The 15,765-nt window shown below is 43.5% G+C and overlaps 1 protein-coding gene across 2 annotated transcripts in view; it reads left to right on the top strand.

Annotated features, from left to right (window-relative positions):
• The first annotated feature begins 392 nt into the window (after nt 1–392).
• The window catches only part of APBB1IP (amyloid beta precursor protein binding family B member 1 interacting protein), a 65,472-nt gene continuing 50,099 nt past the window's right edge, over nt 393–15,765 (top strand). The window contains exons 1-2 of one of the 2 annotated variants that reach the window (XM_035319286.1): nt 393–537; nt 15,529–15,600. In XM_035319286.1, coding sequence (XP_035175177.1) covers nt 15,529–15,600 — 72 coding nt within the window. In that variant the 5' untranslated portion in view covers nt 393–537. Of the gene's footprint in view, nt 538–826; nt 869–15,528; nt 15,601–15,765 lie in introns of those variants that run through there. The other variant, XM_035319285.1, reaches the window with a different exon arrangement.

Genomic DNA, 15,765 nt, shown 5'->3' with positions numbered 1-15,765 from the left:
AGAACGATGCAGTAAATCCATAAAACCATTTTTTTTTTTTTGCTTGAGGCAGCATTATTTAAGAAATAATAATAAAAAATTAGACAGTCTTTCCAAACGCAGCGGGAAGAGAGAAATCACCTTTCTGCGTGAGCCCCGCCGGCCTAGCCGTGAGGTGAAGAGGGGCAGGAGAGGAGCGGGACACGCGGCGCCCCCCGCCTGGGCTCTCAGGCTCCATTTTGTGGGTCCCCCCCACCCTCCAGCGGGGACCTCGGCTCACCACAGCCCTCGGGGCGGCCTCCAGCGGGGAGTCCCCGCGTGTCCCCATGAGGGGAGCCGGACCCGGGCTCTGTGGGACTGCTGTCCCCCGCGGGCAAAGGTGGAGGGCGGCGCTGCGAGCCCCGGGGCGGCTCCCGCTGAGGTGGCCGCCCCGGGGAGCCCGGCAGCCGGCGGGCGGGCCCCATTTCCCCCCAGGCGGTGCCGCAGAGCCCAGCCCGTCCTCGCCTCCTGCTCGCAGCGCCTCCAGGAGCCGGCGGCTGCCGTCGCCCTCCTGCCAAGGTAAAGCCGGGTGGTGAGGGAGGCGCCGTCCCTGACGGAGCGGGGTGGTAGCGGTGTTGGAGGGGGAGCTGCGGCGGGTCGAAGCGGCGTGTTTCGGGTGCCGCTGGTTGCAGCCCTTGCCTGGCGGTCTGTTTGGCCGCATGGCCTCTAGGAGGAATACACGCGTCCCCTGGCTTTGAGAAGGCCTGTCCTGTGTGATACCTGCATGTTAATACCAGGGAGAAATGATATAAATGCCGTCTCCACACACTTGGGGTGTTGTTTCAACCCATCGCGCACCAAAAGGAAAGTTACTACATCTGTTCGCTGTCACGCTCGGAAGATGTATCTGGTAGGGGCTGTGAAGCCTACCTTCCAGCCTGGTGCTAGAAATCTGGGTGCTGGAATACAGTCCTCGAGCAAAAGGTGTGGGATGCCACCAGTCTGGGACAGGCGGTTTGGTTTGGTTTGCTGGGGTGCTTTCTGGCGCAGGTTTTGCTGATTCTGGGGCTGGCGGCTCCAGCTCGAGTCTTCCCCCTCATAACCTCTGTTTTTCGTTTAATTTTTCCTCTTTGGTTCTAGTTCCCCTTTGCGAATTACATGAAATCTGTGTTTTGTCGGCTGCCCCTAAGTAACTTCTACACAGTACCCGTTTCACACGTGACTCTGGTGGCATCGCTGTCAATACACCTGCTTCAGCACAAACACATAGCCCTCTGAAACAGTGGGGTTTGTGTATGCTGCATGACTTGCTTCACCTGTATAGCCTCCTGCTCATTTGCCTTCACTAACTTTACCACCTTTTTTTTCCAGAAAGTCCGTAAAGAATGTAAACCTAGGTCAAAGCTCTGTTTAAAGCACAATGTTTATTTTTTTTTTTTTTGCTGAACCTGTTGAGTTCCGTTTTCACTAGTGGGCTTGCTAACGAGACTATTAATTTAACTGTACCTCATGCTTTGCGCAAGCATTAAATGGAGACTGTTTGGTTTGAAATACGGATTACAAATGCCTTTGGGAGGTTTAATCAACAGAGCATTACAGATAGCTGAGTGATCCTTAAGTTATATTCTCAGCGAACTTGGATCTATCTGGGAGCATACATAACTGAAGAATGTACTGTCTCTGTGAAATGGTGTTTTTAATCATTCCCTGAGTCTTCTTTTTCTTCTTTAAATACCTCCTGTGGGTACTATAGATACTTCTGGCATTTGGAGGCAAATATGTCTGGAGCCTCAAAGTAATTATTGAATACATTGTGTTTTAATTGTTCAAGTTGGAATTCATGAGTATTTGGTTTGCTGTATCTTCAAGCAGAGTATGATGCCCTTGAAGTGCTGGTTTATATTGTTATCAAATGTTTATTCCTGCTTAACTTGATTTTTACAGATCAGAAGTCTGATTCTTACTATAATTGAGCAGTGTCTACCAGATGACACATTCATGCATCTGTGAATCAATATAGAGGCTTGGTCTTTCTTCGTGAATAAAGCTTTAGAGACTAAGATATTTGGGAGGGCAGTAACCTGCATAGAGGGGCAGAAGCATGAACACAGGGGCCACTTGGGTCTTGTAACCTCTTAACTGAGCACATGTGAACATGGCCTGAGATTTCTTAGGTAGTCATGAATTTCCCTAAAGCAGTAAAACTTTACATTTTCTTTGTTTCATCTTTTCTGTTAGCAGAAAAGGAACTGCTGTCTTACAGCAGTGAGAGGAACAAGAAGTAGAAAGCCTTCCTTCTATTCTTCTGCATTATGTAGTGAAGGGGGAGGTAGGGCTGGTGGAAGGATCAGCAGTTACATCTGACCCTACAAAATGTCTGAGAAAACTAGCAGCATGGAGTGCTGCTGGAGATGAGAGGAGAGATTGCCTCATTCAAGAGAGAACCTGACCATCTGCAGATTCACAAACATCTGTCTTTCAAGGAGATGTGTGAACATGGATTTTCTCAAAAGAACGGTTATGTTTCAGAGGGGGCTTTACAGGAGTATGGCCGAATTTGGTTTTACCGCATATCACTCAGGAGCCTGTCCTTTCTTGCTATCTCTGCAAACTACAGGTGTTTTTCTTTCCCACAGACCTTTTTTCCATCTTTCATTTCAATATGTCTTGACTTGTTTTGTTTTACGCTTATCTGACCTGTTGTGATGACAGCTTCTCGTTGTCAGGTTCTGATTTGGAGCGAAAGTGAAAATCAGACCTTTTGTTTGCCTGCAACATTATAGAAGCTTTAGCTTGTTTCTTTTTGAAAGTTTCTAGGGATGATGACGACTTGTGTCCATACAGACCTCCCAGAACACGTGGACTTCATAGGCAGGATCCCCCTCACTCAACTTTAAACATGACCGTTTCAGTTAATCACCAGAGGTTCATAGTCAAATTTGTCGTCAACAGAGAGAGAGAGAGATACTTATCAAATTGATTCCACTGCCCAGTTTTAGACAGCTACTCACCGTGCTCTATAAAATTGCCTTTCTTCCTCTTCATTTACTAAAAAGAAGAGTCTGGGATGATGAAGTCAGATGCAAATTTCACAGAAACTCCACCATATGTCTCTTCATGATTAGGAATGACCCATGGTACAGTAAAATTGCTCTTGGAAATGGAAATGTTTTAGCCAGCTTTCCTTATCATCCAGCATGTTGATTCATGGCTACCCTAGATACTAACTGCCTAGCTGCCAGAGTGGAAGGTAGTAGTTGCAATTTGAAGAAGACTAGGGTGCCTATGTCCTCCCTAAGTTTCTGTAGGAGACTTCTGAGCATCTGCATGAATCTGTTCCTCACCACCCCTCAATATTAATTTATAGCATTGCTCCTGAACTGTGAATGGAAAGGAAGCACAAATGACTTTGATCTGACTTAGAACTTTAATGTGGGAATTCATAAACTAGCTTGATAATGACTGTTGAAAAAGTTTAACTCTGTCATTAGTTTCAAAGCCTTTCTTCCAGTAAAGTGACCTTTCAGATCTGTGGCTAGCTAATTGCTATCATAACTTTTGCTACCAGAAGCCATGTCAGATTGCAGACAGCATGGAGTCAAGCATGGATCCAGCACTTCAAGAATTTGGCTTCAATTAAATCAGGGTTACAGTTATTAAGGTTAATAGGAGTATTTGGGGGAGTTGATGCATTATGAATCCTAGAAGAAAAAGGAGGTTCAGTAGATATGAACCCGTTTTTCTGTTTAGAAAATATTGTTTGGAAATACCTAGAGACATTTCTGATAGTAGTTTTGCACTGAATGCATCTCCTCAGTGTATTTCCATTTTTACTTTCACTCTGTGTATTTGCTTGTAATCTAAAGCAGCGGATGTGAAAGCATGACATGTAACACTAGTATTAGAGGATGGAACTCCCTGTGTATCTGCTATCAGTGGTGGGCAGACCCCGTGTGGCTGACATCACCAACAACGGAAAGTTCTCAGTTGACCTCAGACAATCAAACTGATATCATAAAAATTTTGGTGAAAATTTTGTCATCCTGCCCACTCATACCGGGGGGAGGTGGGGGTACATAGGGAATAAATCTGTTTCTAGCAGCTCTATTGAACATAGAGAGAACAGATAGGAGTCAAAAACATAGTGGCACTATCTGGATGCCTTTGCTTTAATAAAAATTGCAAATGACCTTCTGAATCTCCTGATTTAGGCAAAATAACTTGTCAGCTAGGAGGAACCCCACCAACAGAGCAGGCCAACTCCACAGAATTGTCTACCTGATGGTTCCCTGCTGGCATCCAGTCCATATATGCAGCAAGTGAAGACTTGCTTCTCAGTGGCATTGTGCATTTTGGTATTCTCACTGCATCTTTAGGTAGCCCAGACTACACACACGTGGTTACTTTTCTTCTTCAGAGAAAGATTTTTATGTGACCTTTCCAACAGTACGAGGAACCCCAATTTTTTCCCTTGCTGTGGGAATTTCACTGAAGCACAGAATCAAGAAGGATGTTTCATCCCAATAAGTCTTTTTGAAAGTTAATGTGTTATTTTCTCTGATTGCAAATTAAAAAAATGTAAAATAAATAGAAAGTAGTCAAGTATACATCACTTTTCTCTGTGCTTTTCAACAAAATCTTGTATCTGGAAGATATGCTGTACACATCGCTTTTCATGCCTGAGTTGGTGAGATGACCCTGAGCAAGTGAGACTACATTCCTAAAACATTCCTAAATACTCAGGGTGGTTACAGCTTGGTTTTGGACTTTGCTGACCATATCTTCATGACTTAGGGGCAGCTGTCAGACCTAATGTATGGGAGAGCCAACACAAGGGACTAGTTGGTTTTGGCGTCAGTCCTAGGAGGAGACTCAGCATAAACTTTACTGCAGTTTTGTCCATGGTGGCTCTGTTCTTCCATGCAATTCAGCAACGCCTTTCATATTTGCCATGTGATTGACCTCCTTTGTCTCCCCTGTGCCGCGATGGAGGCGTTATCTCTGAGCAGATCAGTTGTTCCATCCCTCCTCCACGAGGTAAGGAAAAAAGGGAAGGAGGCAGCAGCATTTCCTTCTCATGGAAAACCATACAGAAATGGAAGAAATACGCTGGGAATGTCACAAGATTCTTCTCATCCTGCCACGTTCTCTTCCTGTAACTGTTTCCTTTGTGCGGTTCAGGGCTTGCTGGGCTGTGGCGATACAGCATCCCATCTGTGGTGACCCCGGGCTTCCACCTTCCTTACAAATCTTCATCTGAAACCCATCGCTTGTTGCTGTTTCTGGTTGCTGTGCACTATGTGGAATGAAGGAAGCAGCTCTTTCTAGGTGGAAAGTTAGTAACAGGCCTTGAAATTAACTCCTCAGCCAGCAGTAGCCATGTAAAAGGTTTAAAAATGTCTTCACTTAATTTTTCTGCTGTGGTACTGAGCACTGCACTTAGGTGAAACACTAGCAATTCAGGTAAAGCATTACTTGAATTGTTTGATATTAATACACAAGCTGTGTATGAAACAAACACGTGGGTTCAAAAATGTTTTTACAGGTTTGTTTTACCCTTTTGCTTCGCTCTTATCTGTTAGAACATTTTATGGTAATGTCTTTTTGTCTTTCAGTCTTCCTTTCCCATACCATGTGTGCCCTCCCCTAAATATTTCTGGCTGTAATAAGAATGTGTGATTCTAAGAGGTAAGATAGCTCTAATGGCACACTGACAGAGCATGAATATTGGGACAGATGAATCAGTGGTTATTCGACACAGCAGCTCCTGCCCTTACATTTTGTACTGTAACTTTTCATTCATTTTTTCCTCTTCCTAAGTTTGTGCTCTTGTTTCCATTTTCTGGCACTTGACGTCTCTTAATTCTGTAGGTTATCAGGGAAGAAAGCGCACAGATTTTCCCACTCTGTGGATCCATCTATTCCTTCATCTCTCACGTGTGGACCTCTTTGTCTACTGTTTTCTGCTGCTTAGACAATCTGTTAATGAAAGATCAGCCTGCTTATGGATTTTGAAGCTAAACAGCAAAACCTTCATTTAGTGGGGAGCCACAAGACAAGCTCCCATAGCTCACGGATGTGAGGATGGGGAATTCTGGGAACAGTTTAAAAGTATCAGTTGGGGATGAGATGTTTGGAGTCCATCTCTTCTATTTCAGAGCATGAAATGTTAGGCTGAACATCCAGTTATGCTGGATCCAGAAAGTACCAACAGTTTCACTCTTCTCATTTGCTGGCAGTTTTTTAAAACACAGGAGAGTGTTGTCTCATCGTGTTAGCTCTGTGCAGCAGTGTTGGGTAACTGGAGAAAACAGGAAGGAAAATATTGCACCAGCATTAGCCAACTACAAATTATGGGAAGGAATGTGGGAAGAGATGGAGCCAATGTGTGCTATTCGGACTTACCTTACTCCATCACCATTCTGCTCTCCCATCATGGCAAGGAATAGGAAGAACCTTAGAGATGAGATGCATGTTTTCTGGTAACTTGGATGTCTGCTGATGTTTGTATCTGAGTAGAGCTAATCTACTATTCCATTTTAAGGGACAAACTTCCATCCAGCTTGCTGCCTTTCCCAGAAGTTAACCTGGGGAGTGGAAGTCCTGTTCTGTGTGCCAGCAATCTGGCATAGGACTGGGAGTTGTTTCTTCAGCCAATTCCATGTGAAGATGTCATGTCCTCTCCTATCATTTCACACCCTACAGGGAGTTTGTGCTCTCCATGTGGCTCATGATAAGAAGGTCCCCAAACTGAACCATTCTGCAATAAATAGTTGTGACAAAGGAAAAATGAGTTGACCAAGCCTGGTGCTGTACAATATTTCTGTAATGTTCTTAGACCCATGGGCCAGATGGAAGCGCGTTATCTGCCAAGAGGATATATAAGGAGCGGAATTGGCACTGCTTTCAAGCTCCATCAAAGCAGTCCCCTATGGGAGTTGACAGTGGGCTCTAAAGTGAAGTTCTGGAGGATAAAAATGTCTCCTTCCTGAGTTTGTGCTGTACATTAGGGTTTCTTTTCCCCTTGCATTAGGTGCTTTTAACTCAGTCCCTAGCTGCTCGAGTCCTTCTCTGCAGTGGGATCCTTCTTCTGGAGCTTGAGATCCAGGCTGTCTGTGCCTGGGAGAGTGATTCTGGAGAGGAGCCTGGTGAATGAGCTGCCTTGCACCAGCCTGCATGGCACGTCGTTCAGCACTTTTCTGCGGCTGTAGCACGCACTGCTTGCCTCTGGTTAAATGTTCTTCCTGCACTCTCATCTTAGCACCAGTGCCCTTTGCATAACCCCTCCTCTGGCCTTGGTTAACTTCTTCCTGGCTTACTGTGGATAGACTTCTAGGTCTCTGTCTCTCATAGCCAAGCCTCTTCAGTAAGCTTCCCATCCCACCTCACCCCAAGAACAGGACCCACAGCTGCTTCTCCAAACCACCACTCTGAGAGAGCAGGACAAAGGGGAGCGGGAGCGGTTGTGCATGGGGCAGGGCATGGAGCAGAGGGGTAGGGTGGGGACTGCAGAGGTGACGGCTGCTGAGGCAGCAGCATCTGAAGGACGGCCCCAGAGTCAGCATCATGCTGTGCTTTATAAGCACAGTAAAGCTCTTTGCCTCTCTCACTAATGGAAAGTCAGGTTCTCAAATTTATCCGCGAAAACATCATGCTGTTATTGTACTCGTGCTGTGTTGGGGTACTGGTGCATAGTTGTTCCCGTGATGTTGAAACTGTTGCTATTGACTTGGCGAAACAAGGGTAAAACATTGCTGCACCTCACGGACGACAGCAGTTATATAACTCCCAGGTCTCTGAAATCTGGGTCTTTTGGACTAATAAGGACTTCCAAATTCAGTCCTAACTGCATGCTTGTTCCTGTGATACATGCCAGATAACTGAATTTCCGAAACATCAAAAGGGGAATAAGCCATCAGGAGGTGTAATTGTATACATATCATGGTTACAGTATCTGTGTAACAGAAGTAGGATCTGTGAGATTGGGGTGCTTCTGTCTAAAGGTGTTTGTATTTACATTCTGGAGTTAGTAGATTACGAGTTAGAAGTTTAATTACCACGTGTACTTTGAGTCTTGCTAGCATCAGTATGAGCAGTGTGATACAAGATAACAAGGCAAGTGGAATGAAAATGAGTTCCACAGCATATGTAAAAATGGGTGTTTGGAACAATCAGTGGAAAATGCCGTGATGTGCTGCTTGTGCCATGGTCACCTGAAGATGCTCTAGTGCCTGAGGTTAACATTAGAAAAGTATTCTTTTATTATTGTATATATATTTGCCATTTTGGTTTTAATCTGAAGCCAAATGTGACTTCTGAACTAGTAAGGGTACTTTGCCATTTCTACTTTTTCCTTCCTAAACTTGTTCCCTTTTTTAGTACCTACAAGAATTGGTAACTAATTGGATTCTTCTTCTGGGCTGAATTCTGCAGAGATGGATGTTCCCCCATTTTCTACTTCATAGAACTTGACCTAAAGGGCTGTTAGGGACTTTTTACTAGACACAATGCGGTAGGTGGTTAAGGAACTTCCCACCTCCCTCACTGAAATTTATAAGAGACATCAGAGTAGTCAGAGTTTTTCTTGATACCCAGCAGAAAAATCATTGTAAGAAACCTAGTTAGATCTGTTTCAGACCTGCAGTCAGTTTAGCCAGCGAGTTGCCTTAGGCAGTGGCTAGCATCACGTGCTTCAGAAGAAGGTACAAGAAATCCTTTGCTGAGAGGTATGTTGTAACCTGTCTGTCACAAAAGCTTTACTCTGATTCCAAGTTGGTGGAGCCTTCTTTTTAGGTCTTGAAGCATGAGGTTCATCATTCCTACCTGAAATTCTCAGGAATACCAGCACTTCTAGATATAACTGCTAGAAGAGAAAGCCATCGTGGTGGCTTTCCACGTGGATGTGGTACTCTGATGTTTACGTGTTGTAGTGCAGGTAGTGGGAGGCAAAGATCTTTCCACATGACTTGTAAAACTCTACTTCATGTATTTTTATCCCTGCTGTTTGCACGTGTCAGAGGTTAAGAACAACAGCAACACTCTGAATTCAGTGTTGGTAACTTCTGTCAGGTCTCTTGGTGGGCTGGTTCCTAATTCAGTTCCTCTCACAGCTCTGCTGTACGTCCTTGTTCTCCTGATGCAGTGCTGTTCCTCATGCATCTTCTCTTCATAGCCCTTAGGTTGATTAAACTGCATCAACTCAACCGAGACTGAGTTGCAGAGATGGTAATCTCGTTTGTGATACCGTTGGTGTTTCCTGTTCGCTATTGCACAAAGCCTCCAGGCCTGTTTTCAGATTGCAAGCGCAGAAGCCTCGTTACTATGTGCCTGAGACCGCTCTTCCTGTTGAAAGGGCCTGCCTGTCGGTAGTTCTCACAGAGCTATCAGGTGCTAACAGCTCTAACTCTGTTTAGCGTAGCGCTGTGCCTCCTTTTAGAGCTACACAGTGTGATCACAGCTTTCGTGCTGATTTTTTATCTTTTATCCTTTTTTAGTAGTGTGAATGTTTTGTTTTACTACTACTGCTAGCTGCTTGCTGATGGATAACAATTCTGTCCAACAACTTATTTCCCACATGTTCATCATGGATGTAGTGCAGTTGTCTTATCTAAAGTGTGCAAATTGTTAACGACAGTGACAGTGGACAAGGGAAGAGCAAACAATGTCATCTGCCTTGACTTGTGCAAAGCGTTTGATACAGTCCCACACAGCATCCTTGCCTCTAAACTGGAGAAACATGGATTTGATGGATGGGCTGTTGGGTGGATAGGGAATTGGCTGGATGGTCACACCCAAAGAGTTGTGGTCAGTGGCTTGATGTCCAGGTGGGGACCAGTGATGAGTGGTGTCCCTCAGGAGTCTGTATTGGGACTGTTACTGTGTAGAATCTTTGTAACTGACACCGACCGTGGGATTGAGCGTGTCCTCAGAGAGATTGCTGCTGACACCAAGCTGTGTGGTGCGGTCGACACACAGGAGGGAAGGGATGGCATCCAGAGGGACCTGGACAGGCTGAGAGGTGGGCCTGGGCAAACCTCATGAGGTTCAACAAGGCCAAGTGTAAAGTCCTGCACCTGGACTGGGGCAACCCCAAGCACAAATACAGGCTGGGCAGAGAATGGATTGAGGGCAGCCCTGAGGAGAAGGACCTGGGGGTGTTGGTGGATGAGACGCTCAACATGAGCTGGCAATGTCTGCTCGCAGCCCAGAAAAGCTCCTGGGCCAGATCCTGGGCTGCATCAGACGCAGTGTGGCCAGCAGGGCGAGGGAGGGCATTCTGCCCCTCTGCTCTGCTCTCATGAGACCCCACCTGGAGTGCTGCGTTCAGCTCTGGGGCCCCCAGCACAAGAAGGATGTGGATGTATTAAAACCAGTCCAGAGGGGAGCCATAAGGATGATCAAGGGGCTGGGGCACCTCTCCTATGCAGACAGGCTGAGGGAGTTGGGGTTGTTCAGCCTGGAGCAGAGAAGGCCCTGGGGAGACCTTACAGTGGTCTGCCAGTACCTAAAGGGGCCTACAGGAAAGCTGGGGAGGGACTCTGTGTCAAGGGGTGTGGTGATAGAGCAAGGGGGACTGATTTTAAACTAAGAGGGTAGATTTAGGTTAGATATAAAGAAGAATTTCTTTATTATGACTGTGGTTAGATATTGGAAGAGACTGCCTCATCCCTGGAGGTGTTCAAGGCCAGGCTGGATGGGGCTTTGGGCAGTCTGGTGTGGTGAGAGGTATCCCTGCCCATGGCAGGGGGTTGGAACTTGGTGGTCTTTAAAGTCCTTTCCAACCCAAACCATTCGATGATTCCTGATTCTATGAAATCATAAAACTTTCTTCATTCTTAAAAGATATATATATTTGTGGGTGTTTTTCTTCTCCCTAGTATCTTGACAAATGAAGATGTTTGCAACCATACAGAAAGCCAATCTGGATGTTAGTGCCATCATTCATATTATGGACCAGCAAGGGCAGTTCCTGCTCTACCTGTCAGTGCATGGTACTAAATGATGTAGATGAGACATCTACAGTTCCTTTAGGTTGGTACACTGGGACACTGAGTGCAAGGACTGTTTCTCTAGTCTCGCATGCGAGCAAAATGTTTCTTAGTCAGTATTCTTTGGTGCCCTGGGATACTGGGATAGCCCTGTGGGAAAACCGTATCCTTCACTGTCAGCAAAGTCTGCTTCTCATGCAAGAGCAACAAATCGGGCAAGGGAGTGTTTCCCTTCCATCTCTGTGGGTAGTTTTCCCTGCAGAATTTTCTGCAGGATTTCTCTGGTGTTAGAGGTTAGATGATTAAATCCCAACTTCTTAGCCCGTAGCTCAAGAAATACAGATGCTTACATCTCACTTTAAAATAAGGGTATGTAGGGAGTAGATATTTAGAAGCTGGGAAAAATTTCGTGCAGCTCTGTTGCTGTTTAGAAATGCAGCGGAGACAGTTTTGTGGTGTCAGCCAGGGCTGCAGGCTGGTTTTTGTGAAATGGCTGGAGGCCCCCTCTCAGGGGCACCTGGGTGGGTGTACATGTGTCTTTGGAAATGCCAGCAAAGCCTCTGACAAACAAAAGGTATCCCTTAGACTCTGAGTTAAGGAGAAATAGGAACAAATAGGCGGAAGTCATATTTTTTTCATGGGGTGAGCTGAAATACAAAGAATTACACAGAAATACATAGAAGTACAATGAATTCTCTTATTCACAGGTCTCTTAATTTAGACTTAATTGTGATTTAACAGCAAAAAGGCTTCTAAATCTGAAATTGAGAAGGGAAAATAAATAATAGGCCTAACAGGTCCGGCAAACTTCTGGTAAGTGGCGAGGTGAATAAATGTATTGATGAGTCAAAATGCAATGAGTTTGTATTTCTGTTCTTTGTAAACCTGTGAGAGTTTAATATATATAAACTAAATAGTGAGACTTGGTGGTTAAAATAGCAAGCTGAAGAGAAAATGCACCCACACCTTATTTATAAAGTGTGACAAATGTGGGAGTATTAAAGAGAAAAAGCTTTCATGAGGAAATGGGCGCTCAATGGAGATTTGAGAATTAAATTTGGAAGGAAGAAAACAACAAGGAATACCTTTTCCTGTGCTGTTGGTGTTAACTAAAAAAAGAGGTTTAGAAGGCATCAACTTGAAAATTAATCACTTTAAAAATAGGTTAGGTTTCAGATGCATGCCTTCACTTGTGCCCCTTGTTATTTTTATGTTTTACGACCACAATTTCCTCTTTTTTATTTTAATTCTGATATTTTCTTTGCTTGAATTCTTACACATCACATACAAAACATTGTAAAAGTACTGACTTTTCAGTTTAGTTTATAATGATTTTAAGAGTTAGCAGTGGTAGTACTATGTACAGGATAACTGTACAAAAAGTTGCTTTTTAGAGGATATAAAGGAGGACTGAATGTGAAACTCAGTATTCTTCTGGGGACTTAGGTAAATCTTTTCCCCTTTTTCCTAATGATAGCTTACACACCTGCAGGTTTCACTTTGAGTTTCTGGTTTGTATAAATTCAAAGCTATTTCAAAAGAAAGATTTAGCTGGTCCAATATACAGCAACATCTTCCTTGAATGGGATAGTTCCCGTGTCTGCCTGTTGTTTAGTCTAGCTGTTCTTGTTGTGGCATTGAAAGAAAAGCAATGAGGATGGAGAGGAGCCATGAACGGAATGGACCGAAGAGGAGGAGTGGATGGGGCACACTTAGGCAGTTCCACCTTTTGGGGATTCATTCTGCTACCTTTTGCTTTTTTAGCTCTTGACAAAATCCCCAATGAATTTTGAAAGTTCTCATAGTGGTTTAAGAGATCACTCAACATGTTTTAACATGAAAATACTTTCCTTGTGGGATTTGATGATGTTTGATTTGATGGTGTTAACTTTTCTTCCTCAAACCGATCTATAAAAATTAAAGAGAAAAAGATAAATAGATACCGCTAGAGAGAATGGCTTGGTGACATCTTGGCTTGATCAGCTGGGTGACCGTGCTGATGTCTGGTCATGGAAAGTGACACTTCAAAGGGACACGGACACACATCCTTCCCAATACGTATGTTCCAGCTCACGTGCTTAAGGTCTAAAAAATGCTAATGTAAAAAGTCATTTATTTGAACTGATAAGGAAGAGTCATCGCTGACTAACTCAGGTCATATTTACAGTGGACATTCTTAGTGAATTCTTTGCACATTGCTTTTCCATGCAATTACTTTATTTCCCTTTTGAATCAGATGTGTCTGTAGATTCAGAAAATCATATGATTGCAAAGAACTAAAATCTAAATTTATTATTACCTGTAAATATATATATACTATAAAGATTTCATAGGGTTTTCTTCCATTTTAGATAGTCCTTTCTCCTCCTCTTGATAAAGTTTCCTGATTGTAACCCAAGAGAATTTTTTCCCCCTTTTATATTTCTATTCTGGAAAAATACAGCAAAGCAGACTTTCAGTTGGTCAAAGGAATTAGTATGAAGACTCATTCGTGAAAGTAGACCTAGCCAGTGTTAAAACACCAAACCAAACACACAACGTACAAATGGGTACAGCTGATAAGACTCCCTCAATAGATAGTTTTGTTCTCCTAAATCAGAGAAAACAGGAACATGTAAAATAATTATTATGTAAGCACGGAGGAGATACTGTCAGTATGAGCTGCAGCTCCATTTTTTGTCATATAGCAAGTCCAACTTTGCTCTGTCTGCTCATGTATGTGGCATTTTATCTACCCATTTTATGAAAATTGATTTCTGTGTACCTGGTGTGTAGGAAGCTACTACACAGCTATTGATTCAAATAAATGAAGTAACATTCCCTAATTATTTACCCAAACGGGCTACTGCTGAATGTACAGAAACTGACTTTTATAGAGAAAGCTCTGCATGATAGGTGTGACACATACAGAGGGCGTGAGCCATCCATTGTGGGTTTGTCAGCTGGAAATGAAGCAGCCGAGATGCCTTTAGCTCTCCATTTGCTCAGCCGTGTGTGACGTGCGTGCCCTGTTACGAAACGTGGGCGTAGTGGTGTTGTCTCACCACGAGGGTACACTCAACCCTCCTGACCACATTAAAGCACCTTCAACAGCATCCAGTTGCCAAATCTGTAAGGTTTGGATTGCCAGGATCTAAGAGAACTAGGAAAATTCTAAGCTCTTTCCCCAGTTGCTTGCACCTTGTTTAGTTATACCAGCTACTAAAACAGTCTAAAGCAGGTAGGGTACACACCGAGCCTGACTGATGGGAGCTGTACGTGCCTGCTCCTAGTGAGTTCTGGTGTCAGTGATAACGCAGGTGGCGAAAGGACACATGGAAATGAGGCTGATCTTGCCTATGTAGATGCCTGAAGGACGAAGTTCAAAGGAGGCAGAGCAGCTCAGATTGCTTCGTTCTTCCACTATTAACTATCATTAAAAACATGCTACCAAATAATTCACAAACAACAGATATTTACTTTAGTGGATCAGTAGTATTTAATATTGAACTATGGAGTTATTATATGACTTTAGATGTTCTATTAAAGGAAAGGCGTAAAGGCTGAAGAACAGGGTAGTTGTTGACCTTCTTTTCTTGCCAGTCTTTCCAGTCATTAGAATTGTCCCTGTCCTCTGTTGATTGTTGTCTTGCATCAGGTTGGTCCTCATCCTGGAAGATGCACACAAACTTAGTGAATCAATTGTGCTACGTAGGTTTAAAGTGTGATCATTGTCTGAACTTCTTACGCCATCAGTAGGAGTTTGCAGTCCCTTGCAGGCTTGAGGCTCTTAAGAAAACGATGTTTATACATCTTGTCTTCAGCAGTATTCCATGTCAGACACCCTTTAACACTACTTCACTCCTTGCAAAGAAACAGATTTATGAGAAAGAGGAAGGGGATTATTATAGAAGCTGTATCACCCCATTAATGTCATTTGGTGCTGTCCTCCCACCCTGCCTCTTGCAACAGAAGTCACCATTTACTGCCACGCAGGCTGTACATGCTTTCCGTGTCTCAGTGCTGTCCCTCAGATGCCTTGAGGTTGAGTAAGTTTAGTTCTCTAAGTGTATGAGTATTTGAAAGAAAACAAGGAAAAATAGTGAGACAAAAAGTTATGTACTAATCATAACCAGGTCCTGAACCAGATAATACCTAGCAAACCTCTGAGACATACCTCTGGTTGTATCAGCCATCTCAGCCAAAGAAGGAAAGCTTTCAAGACGAAGCATTCAGCTGAATGTTTCTCAACCTCAAACTTTATTTCCCTTTCCATCTCTCACTAGTTAGATTTCATTGATATTTAATATACAACCATGATTTATTTGCTAGTGGCTTCCTCTGAAATGTAACTAATACAAGGACTGAGGTCATTGGAACTCATGAGTGTAGAGCCCAAGCATATGTTTAAGCATGTACAGGACTGAGCTTCTGATCTGTTAGTTATTTCTAAACAATGGATGGAGGTTTTTGCAAGTTGCCAACAGCTGCTTTAAAGTTAACTGGGAAAGAATTGTAAAAGAATATCGCGTATCTGCTTTTTGACTATTGCTGGCTTTGAAATGAACTTATGATGATTCATCTGTGGATTTTTTTCTTTCAGATGGAGCAAACATGTGATGATATAGACGAAATGTTCAGCAATTTACTTGGGGAGATGGACATGCTGACCCAGGTAAATCTTTTTTTTTCCAAGCAGAATTAGAAAAAGAGCTGTTATATATTAGAGAAAAGAGGCAACTTTCAACATTTTTCATGTTTTTTCACTCTGAATAAATACACACCTAAATTCTTCTGAAAAACTTTCAACTGTTTTTTTCTGACTGACATTTAAACCACA

The sequence above is a fragment of the Oxyura jamaicensis genome, chromosome 2, assembly GCF_011077185.1.
Source record: "Oxyura jamaicensis isolate SHBP4307 breed ruddy duck chromosome 2, BPBGC_Ojam_1.0, whole genome shotgun sequence".
Classification (NCBI taxonomy): Eukaryota; Metazoa; Chordata; class Aves; order Anseriformes; family Anatidae; genus Oxyura; species Oxyura jamaicensis.
This window is presented reverse-complemented; position numbering and strand designations above follow the sequence as displayed.